At 42.4% G+C, this 24,272-nt stretch overlaps 1 protein-coding gene across 2 annotated transcripts; it reads right to left on the reverse strand.

The window, feature by feature from the left end:
- Positions 1–1,319: 1,319 nt before the first annotated feature.
- Positions 1,320–23,700, reverse strand: G3BP1 (G3BP stress granule assembly factor 1). 2 transcript variants are annotated; one of them, XM_010719158.4, is made up of 12 exons: positions 23,544–23,700; positions 11,555–11,668; positions 10,882–10,963; positions 9,526–9,699; positions 8,670–8,760; positions 8,118–8,211; positions 7,578–7,782; positions 6,748–6,849; positions 6,081–6,192; positions 5,575–5,700; positions 5,362–5,471; positions 1,320–3,548 (listed from the first exon to the last, which is right to left on the reverse strand). In XM_010719158.4, the coding sequence occupies exons 2-12, from the start codon at positions 11,647–11,649 to the stop codon at positions 3,342–3,344; spliced, it is 1,398 nt and encodes a 465-aa protein (XP_010717460.1). In that variant the 5' UTR covers positions 11,650–11,668; positions 23,544–23,700; the 3' UTR covers positions 1,320–3,341. The 2 variants fall into 2 exon arrangements, with proteins under 2 accessions (XP_010717460.1, XP_010717459.1); XM_010719157.4 differs by having other exon boundaries at positions 5,362–5,492.
- Positions 23,701–24,272: the final 572 nt, after the last annotated feature.

The following is a 24,272-nucleotide window of genomic DNA, read 5'->3' on the forward strand; positions in this document are numbered from 1 at the left end:
GAAGAATGGCACTGCATGGAAGTGAAATAATCACGGAGATCATTTGTGCATGCTTTAGCAGGAAGTAATTAGGGAAATTGCCAGCGTGTCATTTGCTCTTAGCCCCAGGCAGCACGTAAAGAACTAAAAATACAGTGACTGAAAAGATTGGCAGACAAAATCAAAAGCTTCTGGGATCAACTCAATCTTCATGCTTGCACTGAGAACCATCCTCTTCCCCAAGGAAAGCAGGCTCCCATGTGTACAGGATATCCCTGCCACTGCTGAAGTTTCTTCAATACTGAAGTTTCTCCTCCAGATTCATGTTGGAGCTTGCTGGAAGCAGTGTGCGAGCACACAGCCTCTTTCTTGCTCCAGTAAAGAAACTTATTTCTACACATCCTACCCTATGCTATAAAGATCAGTCAGAAGAGACAGGGCAGAGATCTCGCCAGGCATACATAGAAGCACTGCACCCCCAGATCAGAGTTAAGGTAAGGGTGGTGGTGAGGTCAGCCTTGTACTGTGCATGTTACTGTAGCAGGTGAGAGCAGCCTTAACAGGCTGACCAACTTTCACTACCATTTTCTACTCTGCAGCACACTGGACATCAAGAATACTTCAAAGAACCCAAGATCCACCACTCAGATTAAAGCAGAGGTGCTAGCAGGGAACGTGGGAGTTCTGTTCACTTGAAGTCTCCTTGCAGCCTTTTCTGTCCCAGAACAGTTTGTGGACTTTAAATATCAGACATTACCTTTGCTGTAGGTACTCCAGCCTGTTTGTAGTCAAAGACAACCAAATCACACCTTCACCATTAAAACACACAAAGCATCGAAGACTTCAGACGACAGAGGTTTTAACAGCACAGTCATTGCACAAACCAGAAGAGCACGAAGCTACTGAGCGTCAAACAACAACAACAAAAAAACAATACGAAGTTTCAAAGGCCTTTTCAGCATGGGTGGTTGTTCGGTAAGCACAGAACCACAACCACAAATAAAGACATTCTCAAGTGTCACTCCATGTTTTGTTTGAGATGCTCTCAGCATTACTTGCTTCTGAGAAGTGTTTCTGCATAAGATACCCCCAAGGAAAAGGTTTCTGTAAATATTTTATTTTACCTGTCATCTTCTCTGACAAGATCACTCTCTGGGTCTTACTGTTTAACATACTGAGTATGATTAATACAAAACCAAGATACACTTCACTTTACATACTTCAGTTCTTCACTGACATTCCTCAGTCATTTTTCAACTTGAAGTGAGCCAGAATTGTTGTCTGACTTCACCACTACAGAAAAGTCGGTGTTTTTTCACGTTTATGGATGCTTTCACAGATTTTAAGAGCAATAGAAACTTTTATTAATAGCACCTCCACAGTTGGGAAGTGCAACCTGTTACTGCAGTCCTGGATTTAACATCAAGAACATCAGAAACAACATATGAGAATTAAAAAAAGACACAAACAAGGACAGTTCAGTGAAACAGTTCTGTTGCACACCTTCACTCGATGGTCATTCCTAATGAGAAGAGCTGTTTTTTTTTTCCCAAAGAAAAAATAAATACCAGTTACCACCACAAGAGGAAGCAGTATGCATTTGTAGCACTTCTGGCTGCGAGAGGGCACACACCACAGCTATTGCTGTTGCACTTCAGCTCTCCTCCATTTCATCAAGAAATCTGAGAAACATCCATAAGGAGGGAAATGATGCAACACTAAAGATGAAGCCAAAACAGAACAAAACCCACTCTACTGACATTCAGTACAACCAGGTTCAATCACTACATTTGGCAAGTAAATGACAGTAAGTTACTGCTCTGCAACAGGTAATACCTACCCATCCTTTGTAGTTAGGGCAGTTTTGCTCTAGCTTTAGAGCAAATAAAGCACAGAAGTTACATTAATAAACCAAGAAAACATGGAAACAGTAAACCCTAGCACAGATAAAGAAGCTTACTACACAGTTCTTTTATATAATCAAGAACTCTGAGGTCTGGTGTAAACTCAAGACTGCCATTCCTATCCAGATATTTACACAGAAATATAATGGTGTTTTGTCTAATACGATCTTAAAATCCCCGTAATTGAAATTTCATCAGTTTCAGCTTCTTTAGGAGTACTGGAGAGTGTTCAGTGTAATAATTTCAGGACAGAGAGGCACCTCCTATGCTTATGCCGTCTATCAGGTCTGGCAGAAGCAGGGAATTAATGCCTAAGTGGCAAAACTATCACAAGTAGTGAGAAACTTAAAGAATGTGACAGAAGTACTTGTACAGCATCAGTAATGAAAACTGCTCAGCTTCAAAAGCTCAATTTTTTTGAATTCTGCATCTACAAAATCCTTGTTTTTGATTATTCAAATGCCATCAATCTGATGAAGAACAGACAGTATTAAAGACTTGAGCTGTAACCACCTCTACCTAGCAAGCCTAGTGACAGAAGGAAGTACATCTTCCTCTTGGAAGAACTCCAGCGTACTCTTGACTTGATAAAGCAAATCTAGACCTTTTTTATTTTTATTATTTTTTTAAACAATTTGCCAAGACTGGAATGAGAGATAAATAGAAGGCACAACAATTTTGCTTTTTTTTTTTATACAAATACAAACTAAACATGAAAAAACCTCCCTAGTTCAATAAAAAAATTCCACAAGTTCAGGAAAAGTGTTTTGAGAGTCAAGTTCTAGACATTTAAAACCTATCCCACAATCCAAAATTTCAAAGTGGTAAAACAGCAGTTATAATTCTTTTCCATGATCACGTATCAAAAGAAAAAAAAAGATTCTATGGATATTCATTATTCCACTTTTACAGCGCCACAAAGAGAAAGGTGAACGTCAATTTTCGGGTGGCAATATCTCCAGATCAGATGATGTTCATATGACCCTCAAGGGATAAATCAAAGTTTTATTTTCCTGCCCTTGAAATACTTGCCAAGTACTATGTTTTCCTATAGGCTCTTGAACGCATGCATGTGAAATATTATTCCACTGACTGAAATGCACCCAAATTCAGTAGAGAGGGGAGGAAAAAAAAAAACAAAAAGACATTCTTCTAGGAAAGACCACTGGTACCAAAAAAAATCCAGTCCGTAAGTTTGAGGTGAGCAAGGAAATTCAGTTCTTTTCTTTTTAAAATCCACTCTTCCTAAAGCGTTGTTCCACAAAGCTGGAATCTGGGACAAGGACTAGAAAAAAAAAAATCACAAAACCATAACACAAACAAAAAAAGGGGCCAAAATAGTATCAAACGTAGCAGTCTATAACAGGCTAGGGCCACATTCCAAGATACCCAAGGCTGAAATTCACAAATCTGCAGGTAAAAAGGGTTTGCACCACCACGTCAACATCCACGATGCATTCACTGGCGTTGCCCGATCCCCCTTCCAGCTCCAAATCCTGGCTTCTGGGACATTCCTCCACGTGGAGGCCCTCGAATCCCACCTCCCAGCCCCCCGCGAGTGCCTCCAGGTCCGCGTGGTCTGTTATCTCTGCGGTCACCCTCCCTGGCAGCTCGTGTTTTCTTCTCCTCCACATTCAAGCGCACCTCTCCCCTGAACATGATGGGCTGTAATAGAAGAGAAAATATTTTCTTTAAGAATTCATCCGGAAGCTCCAGAAGTCAAGCAGATTTCTTTCCTTGGATGGAAAGAAGAGGATGAGAGAAGGTAGCAGAAAAGCATTTATAACTTATTATTGAATATAACCGTGGTCAAACAACCAGTCTCATGCTTGACTAGAGAAGATGAAAAGTGGCTGGAGATGTGGAAAAGTGACACTTTGAAAACATGATATAAAAGATGAGCATTCCAATACCTCTTACAAAAAGAGCTGACCTATTAACAATACCCTGATCTCATTAATACACACCAATTCAGTCTGTCATCAGAGTCCCAGATGGCTTAATCCTATGACACGAAGAATGACAGATCCTCTCTATCACTGGCCTGCATAGCAATGTGAAGCCTTTCACTTTGGTCTGTTTCAGGATACATTTTTTGCCCAAAGCACTGGGTCTCCTTGCAAAGCAACAGAATTTAGTGTTCTTCAAAGCAAGGTAGGAGGTGCGTAAAATCGTTTTCAAACGTTTAAATATGTATTTAAAAAAAGATCTTAGAAAAGCATGTCCATTCATTATAACTTAAGCATTTACATGAACCTGCATGAAAGGTACCCTGAATGAACCAACTCTGAAAGCCTACTACACATTCCCACGTCTAAGAATTCAGCATCCACTTTGTTCTAACTGCTCCAGTCTAACTGGAGCCAGAGAACAAGTACACAAAGGCCACAAAATTCAACAGCTGAGCATGCCTCTGGGAGTGTACACTCCATACACAAAGCCCAGCACTCAGCCCTTAGCTATCTCTCCCTGCAAAAGGACACAAAAGTGGACTTCTCTGGTTTTAATTCAAGAACAAACAGGCAAGTTTAAGTCACTACTGAAGGTGATGTTTGCACACTAGCTGCAGATAACTTCTTAAGGACCTACTGCCACTGAACTACTTGCTCCCAAACCAATTAGGGTTGAAGTCAGATCAACTCAATCTACATTTAGCAATGGTTTCAAGTCATCCATTTCAAACTTTACCCTAGACCACACTGGAACTGCTCTGTCTGCAAAAATGGGAAAGCATTTAAGGAAGCAACTCTTATCAGTACTAACATCTTAAATTACCAGCTCCCTTTAAGAGCTTCTACAATCACACAAAGCTCAACAACACTAACTCAAACTTTGCTAGAAATGCTGCTGGCATTCCACAGCTAAAGGTGCCTAACCACACAAAATATCCTAATCTCAAACTGAACCTCAGGGAACCAAAGTCTGCCTAGAGAAGTTGAAGCCCAATCCCTAGAGGCATTCAATGCCAGGTTGAAAGGGGCCCTGACACAGTAGCTGGCAACACCATCCACAGCAAGAGGTATGGAACTATATCTTTAAGGTTTCTCCCAATCTAAGCCATTCTATGATAAGCTACCTTCCAATTTAAGGTCAGAAATACAGGAGTAACACTGTCATACAGTATTAAAGAAAAGAAAGTATGCCACTATCTGCTGAAAAACCATGCTGTATGGGAGCATGTGGCACAGTGCATTCAGATTCACTGCCAACCATCATCCCATACATACTCATGGAGTGTACATCTTCCATGAACAATCACTGCTGATAAACTAAGCAGGTACTTTTCCTTTGTTTCAAGGAACTCTTCTCAATCTGAACACTAGTATACTTTCTCCCTCTCAACCCCTTTTGTCAATAATTCAGTAAGGAAGATCTTACTTGTTCAGAGGATTAGACTCTACTTTTTTTGTATTAGAAGCACCTGGAAAACACTGCCTGTTATTAACAGAGCAAGAAGCCCGACTGCAAGTTTATTTACCCTGTTGCTAAGGATCTTCTGAACTGGTTCAGGATCATCAAACACCACAAACCCAAAATTGGGGAGCTTTCCACCACTGTTGATACGCAGTTCAACAACATTGCCATAGCCTGCAAGAGAAGAGCCAAGTTCTTGGGTCATACATTAGAATGTTCTGTTGACCACACCAATGACTGCAACCCCAAAGCCTGAGGAGTAGAACTACCAACTTACTTTGGAAGAAGTCTTTTAGCTCACTTTTATCCACATCATGGGGAAGGTTCCCAACAAAGAGCTGGTGACTGTCTGGGTACCTCACAATCCGCCTTGTTTCCACATCACCTTGTTCACCCTCACGAACTTGAACATAAGAGAAAAGTTTAAGAAAAGACAGTTCCACAAACAAACAAGGACAACATCAGTTAGAATTAGCATCCAAACTGTGTACCCATTTATACATATGTATTTATACCCATTTATACATACCCTACACCAGGAATTTTCTAAGTGCTTGCTTTCTGTCATCTGACTGAAAGCAAATACCAAATAAAAAACTGGATACTTCAGAGAATGCTAGAAAAGCTCTACAGCTTGACAGACAGAGACCAAAACCATTCAATATCCAGGTAAGCAGAAAAACCTCACTGTTTGTGAGATTCTCAAAACTCTTGTTTACTGATTTCCCCAAAAATCACCAAATCAAAGAGCAGAAAAGTTTCACATTCTGTAGCTTTTCTTACTTGGCCTAGGACCCCGCTGTGGTGGGATGCTTGTTCGCTGCTCCCTCACTCTCTGATCCCTCTGAGGTCTCTGTGGTGGAGTCTGAGATTCAGGCTTGGCCTCAGGACGGGGCTGTATAAATTCAGAGGAGAATTATCATGCAAGAATAAAACAAACAGTAGTGCATTTAAGAACTCACTATCAAGTAATTTATCAATTCTCTTGAAAATTGAGTCAAAAGCCTGAATTCCATTCTTCTCACCTGTGACTAAACACATTAGGCTGTGGCACTCAACATCAAGTTAAATTTCCCAAGTCATTCCATACTCAGTTGCATAAAAAGTGACCGTCTGAACTATGGCTACATCACAACACACTCATTTCATGACAAAACCTTGTTCCTCAATAAGCAAAGGAAGAAAGTAAGGGAAACTGCTTCTCCTCTTAAATACATTTGTTTTAGACCGCAGATATAATCAGTCACAATCTCTTTTCTCCATGAGGAATTACTCCTCAGTCCAAAAACCAAGGAACAACATTTATGACATCCACCATGGAACACTGAATTAGACAGTCCTCAGTGCCTAAGAATTCAGTTCATCACCACACTGATTTCAGTACTTTTCCCATCTCAGCTTCCTGCCAATCAGTTTAGCAGTGAAACAGCTTTAGTTGCTGAATTCCTACCTGTGAGACTGGTACTTTCACAACATGAGGTGGTATCCCCGATACTGGAACAGCTCCACTGGGAGGGAGGTTCTTACTGGTTACTGATGCCCAGGAAAATGTCTAAAGAAATGAAGATTTAACTCAACTCCATATTCCTGATGTAACTATGTCTGTTAGCAGGATCAAAGTTTTAAGTAATCCGTGACATTATGGATTCACCTATTAGCAGTTTGCCCACAACCCCCTTCAAATCATCCCAATTCAGAAGACACTATTACAATAACTGAATTCCACTTTTAACCTGTTTCTGACACGCAAGTAGAATTGAAATTTGAGACAGCAACAGTCTAGCACTAAGTACCACAATAAAGTTAATCAAAGCATTGCTCTATGGAATACTTATTTATCAACTTCTAATGCCTTTGACACTACAGAGCAACAACAACAAAAAAAACCAGCCAGGAATGAAGATCATATCTCAACCATTTTCCCCAATTCTGTATCTTGGCTACTGTCTGTAAATAATGTCAGAAGCTCTGTTTATAAACTAAGAATCTAAGAAATTGAGCCTCTTGCTGTTACGAAAGTTCTAACACCCCCAACTTTACAAAGCTTTCCTTTAGATCATAGTAATTTAGACAAGTAGTTACTACCTAGAAATTCAACTATTTACTGTTGTATAAAAGCCAATGAGAAAAAGGCAACTGGTCATAAAAAGAGCAATCTGGACTCAGGAAAGAGTTAGAGCATTTAAACACTTATATCTAATTCCAGATAATTCCCTCAACAGAAAGTAGCATGTCAAACTTCCTGATGAAAGAACATGAAGAGTCACACTTGGTTATTACCCTGGAGTCTTCTTGCACAGCAGGAGCTGGATCAGCAGGAGCTGGAGAAGGACTTTTCTCCACAGTTTCTTCTGGAGCTGATTCCTCCAATACTGGCTCAGATTTTTCTTCCTGGACCTCCGGCTCAGGTTCCTGTTCAGGTTCTGGCTCTGGCTCAGGCTCTGCCTCTGCAGTTGTCTCTTCCAGGTGTTCTTCAATGTCATTGCTATTAGCACAAGAAAATAAGGATGATATTTACTGCATCTGATTAGATTACTGAGTAGTAAGGAATGCTACCTGTCTAACAAAGAAGCCAATCACATTTCACTAGAGGAAGAACAAAGGTAATCTAAATAAAACTACATTGTAGAATTACACAAGCTTCACATTATTACACTTCAAATCAAAGCATTAAATCTTCTGATAATCTGGAGTCTCTGCACTAAGCGTAACAGCATTTAAGTTTCAGCTGTCTTTCAAAAGGGAAAAATCATTTGTAGCAGCAAGTTCATATGACTTGTTCTATAAGTAGTCAATATTACCATCTAACAAAGGTATTACCTGACAGTCTGCTCATAGTAAGCACCAGTATCATCAGGAACAGCCTCAGGTGTTTGTTGTCTTTCCTCAGGTTCCTCCCCTTCTTCCTCCGATTCTGATTGAAGTTAAAAGAAACACCACACACTGCTTTAGTACTCAATTCCAACTTTCCAACTCATCTCCCACCAACACGCATTTGAAGTCTCTACTGAGGAGCACAAGGAAACACTACCAAAACACGGCACTAAACAGACATTTCCTTATAGTTATGCTTCCACTTGAGTTACTTGCTTTTGTCTGATATCAAATAACATTTTCTAAATACTTCAGACAACAATTGTTGCCTACAAATCTGATTGCTACTGCTCAAAAAAGGCCTTGCAGTTCTTTCAGTAGAGAAGATACCAGAAAACTATAGACAACAGTGTTAAAACGATAGAACTACAGGCAAGGAAAAGACCCAGAACACCATAAAAATTAATGCTGTAGAAAGAGACTTCCTGTAGTCTGGAAACAAAGCATGTAACAGACCCAGGAACAACACCAAATCACACTAAGTCTGCTAGTGCCCACCTTCAGGAGGCTCAGTGTCAGAGTCACCAAAAACTTCATCTTGGTAGCGGAAGATATCATTGTGGACATAAAATTTGTTTGCAACAGAGCCCTAGAAGAAAAAGAGGAGAAATAATTCAATTACATGATCTGCAATATCAAAAATTAAAGTAACAAAACACAAACAGCTGAAGCAAGTCACCCTTCCCCCACAAATACAGAAGATCAATCCAAAACTGCCTCCTTTAAAAAAGTGCACTACACAGATAGAAAGATACCATGCTAGAAAGTCAAGCATGCATGAATCAACAGGAGGTTTAATGCTTTTTATTCTTATAGCTGATGGAGCAGTAAGCAGAGAACCTTGAATCACGGGTTGTTAATTCTTAGCCCTAAGTCAACCTGAAAAGTAATGTGAATTTGCAATCCTTCCCCCTTTTCCCATTATCATTTTGTTCAAATAGTGTATTTTGAAAGCCACCTCAAACACCGTGTAAGTGCTTTACCAAACAAAATCTAAATGCTGCCTTCAAAGGACAGAAAGCATTTTCTTCCCACTTTTTCCAATACAAGGACAAGCAGCTAGGAAGGCAAACTGAGGACCACTTTTAAAAAATGCATAAGAGAAAAAAAAGTGCTGTAGCTATCAGGAAGCCACAAGTCAGGGTATTTACATCTGTAATTATGATACCCAAAGTCAATTGATGAACACACAGAAGTAGCACAAATTCCTATGAATTTGCAGAGTACTCCTACCCAATTGCATAGCAAACTACCTTTCCAGTGTAACACTGGAGATTTCAATACTGAAACAGGCCTCAAATCCTGACATGATAGTATAAGCACTGCAATAATGCTCTCACTCAATATAGCATACCTCAGGTGCAAGTACAAACGTTTGCATGAACCTGCGCACGGGCTGCATGTTATTGGAGAGCTCTCCCATCACCTGCACTACAACACCATCATTGAGAGTAGCATGGGCATCCACGTGACGGATCTTTGTGTGGCAGTCCTTGAAGTTTAATGACAGAACCTTCTTGTGGATATCCTATAAAGGACAGAATACAGGTTATACTGTAAGAGTCATTTCTGATAAATTAGCAGCTTCCAATGAAAGAAGAAACAAAACACTTATATTCTCAAACTTACACAAGAAAGTTTGACAGTAAGCTCTAAGTTCACTCTGCTATTTTATACTATGAACTTCAACAAAAGGAAGCATACCTTGATTAAGCTATTGCTGTGTAAAATTAGGCAGTTGTTCCTCCCCTTTCATAGAACAGCCCAGGTTAGAAGAAACCTCAAGGATCATGAATCTCCAACCCCCTGCCACAAGCAGGGCCACCAACCTCCACATTTAATATTAGACCAGGCTGCTCAGGGCCCCATCTAACCTGGTCTTGAACACCTCCAGGGACGGGGCATCCACAACCTCTCTGGGCAGCCTGTTCCAGCACCTCACCACTCTCAGAGTAAAGAGCTTCCCCCTGACATACAACCTCAGTCTTCCCTCCTTCAACTTAAAACAATTTCCCCTCATCCTGCTGTTATCTACTCTTTCAAAGAGTTGACTCCCCTCCTGTTCATAGGCTCCCTTTAGGTACTGAAAGGCTGCAATGAGGTCACCCCACAGCCGCCTTTTCTCCAGGCTGAAAAAGCCCAGCTCCCTCAGCCTGTTTTCATAGGGGAGGTGCTCCAGCTCTTTGATCATCTTTGTGGCCCTCCTATGGACCCTCTAACAGCTCTCCATCCTTCTTGTACTGGGGCTCCAGACCTGGACACAGTACTGCAGATGGGGCCTCACAAGGGCATAGTACAGAGGGACAACCACCTCCCTGTCCCTCTTCTGATGGAGCCCAGGATACCATTTGTTTTCTGAGCTGCAAGAGCACAATGCTGGCTTACATCAAGTTTTTCAGCCATCAGAACCCCCAGGTCTTTCTCCGCAGGGCTACTCTCAAGGACAGCTCCTTCCAGTCTGTATACGTGCCTGGGATTCCTCCGGCCCAAGTGCAAAACCTTGCACTTTGCTGTCTTGAACCTCATTAGGTTCATCTTGGCCCACCTTTCAAGTCTGTTGAGGACCCTCTGAATGGCATCCCTTCCTTCCACTATGTTTTTCCTACAGAAAGCCACTTGACGAAGTGAATGAATCAGAGCTGGATATGTGTCTCAACCACAAAGGAGACAAGGAAGTAGTAAATGACAGTAAGTTTTTCCCAATACTTACAGACTGCCCATAAACTGCATCAGCAGGTTTTCCATTGGAATCCAAGCCACCATGGACATAGGAAGAGTTCTTTCCATAAAACCTGTTGGAAAGAAAGATCTGTATAAGCTGCAGTGTTCAGGTATGTCAAGTACCCAAACAATAACAGCCAAGACTGAAGTCCTTCATAGGAACTAGATGGTGCACCCTGTTCTCCTTACCCTGCAATAAAGAAACATAGTACTCTGAATACACAGGACACTGGAGGCTTCCCTCAAGCTCTGGCTTTAAGTTTGAGGCAAGAAGCTTATTTAACTAAAGCACTGCAGGTAAGTTACCCATTTTATGGCTAGGGATTGCAAGCTGAAGCTAAATATCATGGAACTATATTCTGACAGCAGATAAAAATCTGGAACTCAAGTTCACAATATGTCCTAGACTTTTCTCTCAGCTAAATAGAGATCAGCTGACCACTTAAGTGGAAAGGTCTGAGAAGTCTTTTAACAAATCCTGAGATTAGAAGGAAGGTTTCAGAAAGACTGCTTGAATACCACCTCAAAGCACAATGAAATGAAATGCAACTATCTTCAAAAAATGAAGCTAAGACATGGGAATAATATTACTTACTGATTTTGAACATACAATTTAAAGAAACCACACAAAAGCTGATCATGAAGTGAAGCAAGAGCTTTACCTGTGCAAATAGTCAGGTGCCTGGTTCAGCAGAGTATAGTACTGTCTCACAAACTCCCGCCCGACCAGCAGGGGACTTGGCTTCTCCATCACCATTTCTTTGGTCAACTGAAAACTAAAGAAAAGCAAAAGCTCTATCAAACAGTGGCATTTTTGTGTTGCCGTTCTCATACAGACAGCGTAAGCCACATAATCACAGTAGAAAGCACACACCAAAACCTATTAGCAGTTTTACACAGTAAGCAGTTTAACCAATGTATTTTCAGAGTCATCAATCTTTGGTGCTGAAGAGAGGGAGAGGACTGCTGGGGAGCAAACCAGAGGTGGGAGAGGCTGCACAGGCAAGGGACATTACCTCATAGCATTCCAGCATTTAGTCATCCTACATACCCTCAGCAAAATGCAGGTAGCAAACAAGTATGGTTCTCCAAGAGGATTTGCTAAGTAGCTAAGTCATTTGCAGTTGATCCAAGTTCTACTTACCTCACTTGACTTCACAATCAGAATTAAAAGTCATATGTTTCAAAGTAAAGCCTGTGCTACTGTATTAAGGGCATTTATAAAAGGTCAGAAAAAGTCCAATCTATTTTTGTCAGCAGTGCAGCACTTGCTGCTCGGGAGCAGGGAGCACTGGAAGAATATCGGATTATATCAAAGGTACTGCACTACAAACAAATGCACGCTGCTCTTCTCTTATTTCTCCTGAACTCAAATCCACTATCATTTAAATCCAGAAGGTCAGATGGGTTCCTTTGCAGACCTATACATGATGTGCATTTGAGCTGTCAATGCAATAGACTTCTGGATTGAAACCCAGAATGGGTACCATTCCCAGGCCAAGGAACAAATTGATCTAGGTACCTCCTATCTCATTTCAGCAGGCCTAAGTTGTAAGAAAGACGTCTTTGTAGGAAGGTTACATAGTGTGTATGTTTCCCTCTGTTCAAGTATTTGTACAAACTGTTCAAACTGGTTCAAAAAGAAAAAAAGCACCACAGTATTCCTAATTCTGCTTATATTAGGAAGCCGTGTTAGGTTATCTGCTTTGTGTTCTGTGATACCAAAAGGTAGCAGAATAGGTGCTGAGCTGACAGTTTTGCTGTCCATGTCACATAGGCTACATAGAAGTCAGTTTCCCTGAAACTATCCTGGCTTTGTAGTGCTCACAGAAAAGAGCTTGCAGTGGTACCCACAATGAGGCAGACAAATGCTATCAAAAGGAGATCAAAATCTAGATGTAAAAACTGAACTTTCTCCATGTTGCTGACCTATGGAATCCTTTCCCTACGCAACACACCCCAAACAGAACATACTTCAAGTGTGTGCTGCAAATCAAAACTAATACACCACTGACTTGAGCCCTCTAGGAAAAAAAGTCAGTAACAACTCCTGAATTTGTGTTCATCTGCTTTTATTTAATACTACAACTGTGTAAGTGGCCTCAAGAAGTAGCAGTGCTACCTAGAAATATGAAGTCAAGCTAAGCCAACACAGCAATCTGATGGAGCCTGCAGAGCACAGGCCTTGGCAGTTATGCTGGAGCTAGCTCTCTTGTCACTGCACAAGACAGCATCCTTTACCCTAGGTAAGTAATTGCCCATGGGTATCATGGTTCCTCCCCTGGCTTCATTCAGACTGCCTTTCCTCTGTATTGCTTTCAGCCTCGCTCCAGTTCATTCCAGTATCTTGTATGATGCTTTCAATGTATTTCTTGTACCTCAGACAAGAAGCCCCATAAATGCTAGGAACCAACGACAAATTACAGCTTCAGCAGGGAGATGATCTACCAGGGAAGTCTATGGCTTTGACAGCTCAAATGCACATCATGTATAGGTCTGCAAAGGAACCCACCACACTGCAGGTGGTATCAGAAACATGAAACAGAAGCTTCAAATGCCAAAGAAATCATAAGCGACCCAGAGATTCATGATCCTTGAGGTCTCTTCCAACCCTGGCCATTCCGTAATTCCGTGTGATTCTATGATTCACTGCCTTTTTCCATTGCAGGACAGAGCTCCTACTTCACTAAATTCTGCAGAAGAAATAGCCCCTGACATTGAGTGACAAAGTGACAGAGCATGGGATTTCACATAAAGCTGAATCAAGTCTGGCACCCTTGTTCCATACCAAACCATAGTGTAACAAACATACTGTAAGCAAAAGACAAGGCAATATTGAGGCAGAACATAATTTCAATACACTAAGAAGCTTTCCATGTTTTCATATATTCACGAGCTAACCATGAAGCAAGTGATATGCCACAGCTGGGTCTGTCCTGCAGGAGATGCATCACTTTCATTTTAGGAAGTTCTCAGTATCTGTGGTTTTAAAGAAACCTTTCAATCGTAAGCACAGTATATTACATACACAGATGTCTAAGAGCATGGACTGAAGTAACTAAACCCTCAAATCTATGAAACAGATTGCCTTCAAACGGACATTAAATAAGATCCCTACAAAATATAGGTGTTACCCCACAGGGAAAGTAAGGGTAAGCTGTGAGTACCGTAGCTGATGTCCTCATGCAGCCATCTCCCACAAAACACTTCTGAAACAGCAGCACAGCAAGAGCAGAACCCTGAAGGAGTGGGAGCAAGTGGCAGACAGCACCTCCACATTTAGACTGCAGTTTAACTGGCAATACAAAACTGAACTGTTTAAAGCCTTGCCCCTGTGCCATGAGTTTACTATTAAAAAACAGTCCTACAACATCGCCTCAGATCACAACTCCATGCAGAAGAACATTATGAACTGCTTGTTTGCTCCTCTATTCTGGAAGGTGAGGGTATGGGCAGTGCATCACTCCTCAACAAAGACCCCTTCTTTGTTTTCATTGATGTCCAGAAGACTTCCTACTCACTTGTGTTAAGTGTTACATCAGGTTCCTCTGAGAATTATTTTCCCATATCTTCCGGAATGAGTGTACAAAGCTTCCCCTCCTCGCTTGATGTAGAACCGTTACCTGCAGCACTCAGATCTCAACAGCTCACCTGTATGAACCCACCAGCACTCTCATCTGCAGAGCTGTTCAGACTTACTCCAGCACTGAAAGCATACAGAAGGCAGTGGCTTGTGATTGAATCTCATATTTGAGACAAAAATATATATAAAAAGGATCTCCCTACTGAAAGGGGAAAAGGCACAAGAAGCCCTCTCAGAACTGACTCTTACCAGAGAAGGAAGAATAGCAGAGTGCCCACTTCTCATTAAGATCCAAAAAGAAATGGGAAAAGCCTTTGTATGATTTGATCAGAGGACAGCAATCTGTTTTCACTCCTGCTGCACCTGCTGCTATTCTGCCAGCAGCCATCTGTTCCTGATCTCCAGCCAGCACAACCTGAACGATACATGCCAAGCACCTCCAGATATTATTTGCTGCCTACTACTCCAAGCAATTTTTACTGTTCCTCTATTCCTCGACCTACAAATAATGACAAATGTTTCATACTGCACAGAACATGACAGGACCAAATGTCTGGGCTATCACTGTATTACTTCTGATAGAAGCTTATCCACACATTTTTGTCAATTGAAATGGAAGGGTGTTAACAGGAACAGCTGAAAATTTGATGATTTAAAGTCCATCCAGAAACACACATTCATATTACTCCATATACGTAGAGCAGAGAATAACTCAAATTACAGCAAATGGATCAGAACAATTCTGTAGTGTGATGCCACTCCTTAAGCCAGGAGACTTAAGGGAAGACAAATAGCTCCTTTACAGTGGTTATCACCTGGCTGGTGGAAAATTCCACCATCTGTTACAGTGCTCCTACTTGGCAGAAAATCAATGCTAGGCACTGAATTTCTAGAGTACAGTTATGTAAAGTAAAGCCATTTATGCAAATGGTGTATTAAATTTAGATTTATGTCCACAGAACCCATCAGCATCCACAAAATTAATAGGGTCAAAGAACAGCTAGCTAGTTGGTTCTGTATACTAATTTGGTGAGAAAAGTGGAAAAAAAATCAACTGACCATTGGCCTACATTTAGAAAAACTCAAGTCTCCATCTTGTTTCTATTACTGCCCATGTATTACCAACATCTCTAACACACACTACAGCATTCAGGTTCTCCGGACAACCAGAGACTCCAGACACAATGTGGTAAGCCAAAGCATCAGACTTCACTAAGTCTTTCAGAGTAGAATAAAACAAATCTCATTTCCTAAAGCACACTGGGATTTTAATTATCTTCTGTCAATAAAAATGACTGTACTAACAAAGACAAGCACAATTTTTGAAGTTGGAGCCCATTCCAAGCAGGCCACAGTTTGCTTTTATATCATCCCGGTGTCTTTGTTTTCTGCTTTTTATATCCATATTTTTAACTTCTGTTCCAACAGAAGCAGCAGTCCATCCAAAAGCCCACAAATTACTACAGTGCATCACAGTTCCATTTGACTGGAATATTACACAGCACACACAGGGAACAGCCCTACAGCAGTCCCACATGCTCTTCTGGCTGTCGCTGTGCTACATAAGCAAGAATATCAAATGAGTCCCTCTCAACGGATTGGTGCATTTTACAGAGCACCAAAACAGTTTCCCCCCCATGCTTTTAATTACAGGTTTAACTGATTAAGATACTATCAGAGCTGTTACGCTGCTTCCAACGCTGTAATCAGCTTCTGCTAAGTGGAATTCATGTCTCTCATTTCTGCAATTTTACCTTTCTATGTAAGGTAATGTGCTGTAACTGATGTGCTCCCCATACAGAGATTTTTCCCATTTATACCAGGAATGCCAAACTCCTGACGCAGCTCTACCCCCTTATTTTCATGTCAGTTAATTCCTTCACATAAAAAGAGCTAAGAAACACCCAGAGGAGCTCATGTGGAAGAAAGATGCCTGCATCAAAGCACGTCACAGTACAAAGCTGGCAAATGGCAGTTTTGCTGGACTTTAAAAGGTTTCATCAACAGTTAATAAGGTTGTGTTATTAAGTATCATTTTGGATTTCTTAAAATGCTCTGGTGAGTGTTGAAAGCCACAAACTACCTGAGTGGCCAGCATTAGAAACAGATAAGATTGCTGTTCCAGACAAGAGAAAAAAGCCAGTACAAATAATGATGGAAGTGGCCCAATATGCTTCCAGCAGGCACAATCTGCAGTAGAAGTTAATCAACAAAGGGAAAGAACTCCAGTTAATTCCCACTCCCCACCATTTTACATACCCACTGTTTGCTACTGCTGTTGATTAAGCAAAAAAAAAAAAAAAAGCCAGTACCTGTGTGAACTGAGATACAAAACATTGGAGTGAACAATGAAACACAAACAAGCTAAACTTGCATCACTAGGCAAATTCCAGAGCCTGTCTCATCCAGGGGGTTAGGTCACTGCACCAGCTTTCTCTCAAGTAGGAAGAGTAATGTAAACCTTTCCAAGGGAATGCATATTTAAAAACAAGATATCAGATACACTGAGATGTGAGACGCTCTTCTTATTTTAAAACAGTCTTTAACTATTTGAGGGAGAGAAGGAAGAAAGAACTACCTGTTGTTGACCTCAAGACCCAACTATTAATAAAGGACTGAAAAAGATCAAATAAGTAGGCAACGGAAGTTTCAGAACTGCTCTGCTTTAGATGTTACACAGAATTCAGAAGTGCAGCACCACAAGGAGCAACACAGCAATACAGCCTGCATTTTATATAGAGGCCATTGCATACCTGCCCACAGCTACTCCTATTTTTTTGTTTTGACAGAACCAGAGGAAAAGGGTTCTGTCTGAAAAATCACCAGAAGGCAGCACTATTTCACCAAGGCAAGGCACTCTGCAGGCAAGTGCTGAGAGCTCAGTGATGGGATAACTTGTCTAAAGAATAATGACATTTAAAGAACAAACTTCGTGAGATTATCAGCTTTAAGTCTTAGAAACCCCAGAATACCAGTAAGTCCATGGGAAGTAAGTATTGACTAGGAAATGCTACAAGCAGGTACTCCTCAAAGAGGAAAGCAGCATACAGTCCAAAGCATATCACAGATGAGCCTTCAGCAATAGCCTTCAAGATGCGTATCTGGATCCTTAAACCAAACTGCCTTTCCTCCATTCGTTACGAAGAAGGGCATCTTCTGTACCACAGTTACACTACGCACAAAGAGGAGTGCCTCATAGTGTATCTGAGGCATTTAAGAGCTGAAATCTAAGAATTAATCTGGAACCAGAATGTGCCATCTTCAGGCAAACATCTCTGTGCTGTATTAGCATCGTGCTGCAGGAAGGGAGAGCAGTATTTGAACCACTTTCTAAAACCTTTGACACGTACCAATGAAGGACACCACAGAAGAGCTACACATTGTACCATCTGCAAGGCAAATCATTACAAAAAAACTCCAAATCAAAGCTTAACTGTTTTCTATTCGTACTATCCAAATAATCAGAATAAGAAAGTATCCAATGCTACCTGTAAATGGAGTGTTTCTATTACAAAACTACAAGAAAAGTTGCTCAGAATTACATTCAGCACTGCCCATGCTGGTACTGAACAGCCCCTGCTGGCTGGGGCAGATGGGAAGCCTCACCCAGGGGCAATGCACAGCCCCTTGAACACTCTAGGAATACAAATAAACCATGAATTGCTGCAGAAGAGCTGTCATTCTACAAATCAGGCTGTGTTTTTGCTAACAAACCTAAGTGTGAGCCACAAGTACACAGATGTGATGGAGTCTGACAGTTTCCAGTCAACATTCAGCATTTCTCTTAATGTTCAGCTCTGCCAAGCAAGAAAGAGACAAACTTGTATTTTTACTGCTATTAGTCAGAATCTAAATGAACAGTGATACATCGAGGAATGCAACTTCAAGAATGTTAAGATCAAAAGCAGAGAAACACAATACAAGGACTACCCAAAGCATAAAATTGAAGCTCGTTGGGAGCAGCATCTGTACCTGTGGGAACAGTGAACCAGGGCAACAAAGCATCAAAGCCCACTTACAGTGTGAAGATGGACAGCAAAGTTAGGTTCTGTTTAAAAGGGAAAGGATAGAAAGGGATCAAACTTGGAATCTTAACTTACAAATATCACAAGTGTTTCTCACCAATTTTTTTCACCTTCACCCATAAAGCACTTTCCTTTTCCTTAATGTAGGGTCTACACCATGAGTAGTATTTTTCCCACTCCTCCTTTTTAAAAGCTCTTTCAAGTGGCTTCCAATTTCCTATTTCACACCATACAATCACTCCTACTCAACAAAAACCAAAATTAGCTACACACAGAGGGATAACACTGCAGCAGAAGCATTTGTGTTCCTGCTTAAAATTATCATAAAGAAACAGGTTTTATTGTATAATGCTTACTACAGCTGCCTCACATCCATGACTGCTCAGGTTTTACAGCCATCTACTTGAGAAGCTCACTTCACACTGCCTATTTGGCATTACTTTTTGGGAAGTTCTGCTGTTCTGTACCACGGGGGAAAAGTACTCCAACTTAGAAGACAGCCAAGCTATTCCTTATGTTACCAAGAGATAACAACGCTGACTTTCACATTTACTTTTGTTTCAGTAACACGTACTACAGATTTATGATATGGGAACATGAAACGTCTGCATTCCTCAGCAAGTTACCAGAAGCTGCACGTCACTCCTTACATAAAGGAGACACAAAACAGGTAAGGGAGAAGCTCTGGGGAGCACACAAATTTAAGTTCCTAATATCTAATACTCATTGACTTAAAGAAGGGTTACCAAGGTACTAAACTATACATCTTAATCCCTGATCTTTCTAGAGACCCAAAAAGCAACATACTGATAGCTACTGCTCTGAATTCTTCCTGAGGGAGAACTCAGCTATTGAGAACAGTGGTACATGGTCTCATATGCACAAACTGAAGTGCAATAGCTGTATGAGGAAATGTTGAGAAAGCAGCAAGAGCCAGTTTTCACCTACAATAGGTGTCTATAGAGCCATTGTAAATAGTCACTGTTTTTAGAGCACCCCAAGACAGTCTGGAGTCCCCCCAGGACCATCACAACAACCCCCACATACACTAAATCCTTTGATGTCCTTTGTGCATATCTGGATATACGGTTTTACTTCTGAGAAGCTGTAACCAGGGATGCAGTGTTAGGCAAACAGCTCCAATACATTGGAGCACGTCTCGTTCCATTTCCTCTTCGTACTGAAATGCTTTTGGGGCTGCTTATACCCTGCGTCACTTTGATGGAGGAAACTGGAATTGTCCTGATACCAAAACAGAACAAGCTAAGGAAGGCTACTCTACAGAACTTGATGCAGGAAACTATGATAACCTGCCTTGAGCACAATTAATACACTTCAGATGATCACAAGTTGCTGCACTGCATTAAGCATTATAGCAAATGGCCCTTGTGATATGACAGAAATCCAAAGTTAATTCCTCTTGAAAATCTGAGTTCTCTCAATTCACAAAGCCTCGAAAATCCACAGAAATATTTTTTTTTTTTTTTACTGAAGGAGTAGGAATAGCAGCTCCTCCCAAAGAGGCCATTCACCTCAAAGGTGAAGGACTTTCATATCTAACTGGACACATTCCAACTTCAATTATTCTATGACGAGAAGAATTGTTTTTCCACAGATTTTAGCCATGAAAATTCAATCTTTAAGAGATAGCAATAATCTGAATTGTTTATCAATTATGTCCTTAATGAAAATTTACAACCAGCTTTGAGCCCACACTGCTCTCTAAACTGCTCCTCTATAAAGCAGCAACTCAAACCCTATGATTTTTTCATTAGGACAGGTTTTGTTTTGACATCCAAGAGCTGCTCCAACAACCCGATGAAGTTGGCAGCAGGTCCAGTCCTCTTCTCTTAGCTCTGCCATTTTTTCCATTTGGCTCCACTGCAGCTTCTCAAAGTAAAAAGGAAAAGTTACTCAGGAGCAGTCAGATGAACAGATTAGAACACCTAGCTACTCAGATATTAGTGTGAAATTCGAGCTCACTCCCATTTGGATTCGAGTCACAAGAATTAAGATTTTAACAGAAATGCTTTCTGCATGCCAAGCAACAGATTCCTTTCAAGAGTCAACTACTGCACTGCTGTCCATTTTGCTACAGAAGACTGGTAATCTTCAGGCATCTATCAGCCAACTCAGACTGATCCATCCCTTGTTAAGATTCATAATCAAAACAAAATCAGCGTAACAAACCATAAGCTGAAGTAGAAGCAGGATGAGGCAACACAGAAGGAAGTGGAAAATGGCCACCAATGCTTCGAAATTCAGTATTTCACATTTGCCTCAGGAAGGAATGTACAAATCTGTAAAGAGCTCCATAACTGACAGCTCACCATCTCCAAGCTCTCAAAGCAAGTACTCCACCAGCTATGCCTTTCTGGAAGAGATCCACAGTCTTAATATAGCAAAACTAGGACTCCACACCAGGAGAATATTCACTGCCTGCAAAGTTTTGGGCATTCCTACAGTAGTTGAAGATAAAGGGTTCTGCCTGGTGGATTTTTGTTGTTGTTGGGGGCAGCATTTTGTTAGTTTTAATTACTCGGTGAGCTAACTTAAGATCATCAAGACTATTAATTCCCACAAGAAGTTCACTGCCAGTTGCTTCACATCAATTCCAGATATTTCACACAGGCATCCATAGAAAGTTTTGCCTATCACCGAGTGGATCCTATCACTTCCCCCCTTTGGTTTATTTCAAATACAGCAGATTACATCTAACAACCACCACCCAAAGCCCTGCTCTACTTTGATTTCCTCTTTGATTTTTTCCAGCAGGCCATTCACTGTAATCTCATGAACTGCTCTCTCAGAAGTTACAAATAGAACTATCAATATGTACATACAGTAACACCAGTGTTGTTTTCTTTATTGCATTTTCATTAACTTATGCTCCTCAGTATACACTGCTACAATCATTTGCAAGGAGAAAAAGGAAACTGCTGTTTTTTCTTTTTTTATGATCGTAGAACACATGATTCCATGATTCTGAACCAGCTTTCAGGCGCACCTTCAGCCACTACAGAAAGTGAGTGATAACCCTATCAAGAAACATTAGCATAGTTTGGCTCTTTCTGAACTAATTGTTACTCTAAAGTGCAAACTGTGATACCGAACTCAAACTTCTGCAATACATTTGCAAAAGACTATAGATAAATACTCAGAAATCAAGACTTAAGCAAAGAGCTTCCTGCCAGGTCTTCCCCTCTGTGTTCTCTAGCTTCAACCACACATATTCACACTCAGGAAACACATTAAAAAAAGGCAGTCTCCTATTTCCAGCAACTTGAGAAATAGAAACCATTGTTCACAGCCAGATTTGATGTATACAGGATTTTTTAAAAAGATTATTTACACTTACAAAATGAGATACATTTTGTTAAAGCTCTAGAGTGGATGTGATTCTTTTTTTAAGACTCTGCAGAATCCCACTTCCCAGTGTGTTTTAATGCTGTCTTTCAGGCAAACTAGAATGCCCTAGAATAGACGTTACTATAAAAAAAACTAGAGATTTTTATCACAAAGACATTCTGTGACTTCTGGAGTACAAGATCCCTAATCACATAAATGCCAAGATGTAACCTTATATTTTGCTATGAGGTCTACTACTAAGCTTTTTTTTTTTAATCTCAAAAATGAGATACTGAACTTCTCTAAATATATTGACTAAGTAAATACAGTGAATGAAGACTTAAGTCCACTGAATATATTGACTCAAACCCCTCTGGAAGAGTTGAGCCCAGTTCACGGGATGCACACATCCTTATAACAGCACCGTAGAATGATCATGGAATTATCTTTTAGCAAAATGATTAGGCTTCCTCTTTACAGAAAAGGAAGTTATTATTAAAAAGTGAAAACCAGGCCAAAAAGGAAGATTTTAGAAACAAACTCGAGTGCGGTTTCTGTCTGTCAGCTTCTGCACTCCCACCTCTTTTTAATGCCCGTCCACAGAGCCTTGTTGGCTGAAAACAACCTAGCATACAACGTTCAATTCATGGCACCTGAAAGCGTGAGCTTCCAGAGCTCGATAGCACCGTCCAGGTTTCTTAAAGCTGTCACTTCACCCTGTGGAACACAGGCTGGACAAAAATAGCACGCCTGGAAACATGGCGGCTCGCTGCAAAAGCTGCTTTCAGCCAATCGTGGGGGTAAAAAAAAAAACAAAACAAAACAAAAAACAAGTCATTGTTTTTGCGATGAATGCTCACTGCGCGTACGAAAGCCATAACAAAAGAAGCCATCAGGTAATCCCGTTAAGATTAGCAACTCGTCAGGTCACGCAGATCCAAGAGCAAAGCGCACGTGGACGACACCCAAACCTTTCCGCCGTTGTTCCCCCCGCTCAACCAGGCGCATTTCGGGCCTCGCAGGAGGCTGAGCGGCCTTCTCAGCAGCACCGCTTGAAATCTCGGCTCGATCCCGGCCCGGCCAAGGTCACACGGGCAGCGGTGCCGCGCCGCAATCCTGCATCCAGCGCCCCGAAATCACGCGTGTGGCACCGAGCTGCCCGGAGGGAGCGCTGAGCCCTTACAGCCCAGCGCCGTTTCCTCACAGCAAAAACAAACCGGCCAAAGGATAAAAAGGACGGGATGGAAAAGAAAAAAAACAGAAGAAAGAAAGAAAGGAAAGCACGCAGCGCGCAGAACAAAGCTCGCAGCCCCGCATCGCGCCGGCCGCTCCTCCCCCCGCGGCCGGTAAGCACGCAGCCCAACGGCGCCCGGCAGCCCCGCGCCCTCCTCACACGGCCCCGAGGGCGCTGCCCGCCCCGCCGTGTTGCCCACAAAGCAGCGCCGGGGCCGGGCGGGCCTCACCGCGGGGCGAGGGCCGGGAACGAGCGGGGACCGCAGCGCCGTCCCCATCCCCGTCCCCGTCGACCCCTCCAGGCCGCGGCCTACCCTGGGGGTTTGGGGGGGGAGGGGGGGACAACGTGGATGTGAAGGAGGGAAAGGGGATCGCCCCGCCGCACGCGGCCTTCAGCCGTCCCCGCGAGACCGCTGCCCCGCCGCCAGCTCCCCCCCGCACACCCCCGGCCCTCCCCCTCACCTGCGGGCGGAGCGGGACGGGAGCGGGAGGCGTCGCTTGACCACAGGCCTGCCCGGCGGACGAGAAGCACCTCACGCAACGGCGTGCTCTGCCGCCGGCTAGATATATCCGGCGCGCAGCCTAACCCGGCGGGAGGCAGCTCCACCAATCAGAGAGCGCCGCTCTCCCTCACTCGGAAATCGGTTGGTTCAGAGAGGAGAAAGGAGGCGGGCCGGTAACTGAATGGCAGCTCACTCCATCAACCACGAGGCCTGGCTCCGCGAAGCAGGGAGATTGACCGACACCGACCTGAACCAATGGGCGGCGAAATTCTCCTTGCTGAGGCAGGGCGAGACCTGATGGATTTTTCTCGTAGCCAATAGGACGACGCTTCCCGCGCGACCAAGCGCGAAAGGCGGGGCAGGCATGACGCGGTAGTGTGGTTGAGGCGCACGGCAGCGCCCTTGAGAAGGTGCTGGTAAACCCCGTTATAGATAGGGACGGAACTCCCATGCGGCACGGGGCGCAGCGACCAATGGAAGAGCGCGGCGGGCTCTGACGGACAGGCAGGCGTCGGCATCCTTAAAGGGACCGTCAGCCCGCACGAGGCGCGGCACTGGATGCCCGCACCACCCCCTGCTGGAGGACGGGTCTGGACCATCGCTTCGAGCTCCATACAAAACCACTAGGCCTCACTAGGCTTCATCCGGCCCTTGTAGTGCAGATCCTGAGGAGAGCAGGATGGAGGAG

This window comes from Meleagris gallopavo, chromosome 15 (assembly GCF_905368555.1).
Source record: "Meleagris gallopavo chromosome 15, MGAL_WU_HG_1.1, whole genome shotgun sequence".
Classification (NCBI taxonomy): Eukaryota; Metazoa; Chordata; class Aves; order Galliformes; family Phasianidae; genus Meleagris; species Meleagris gallopavo.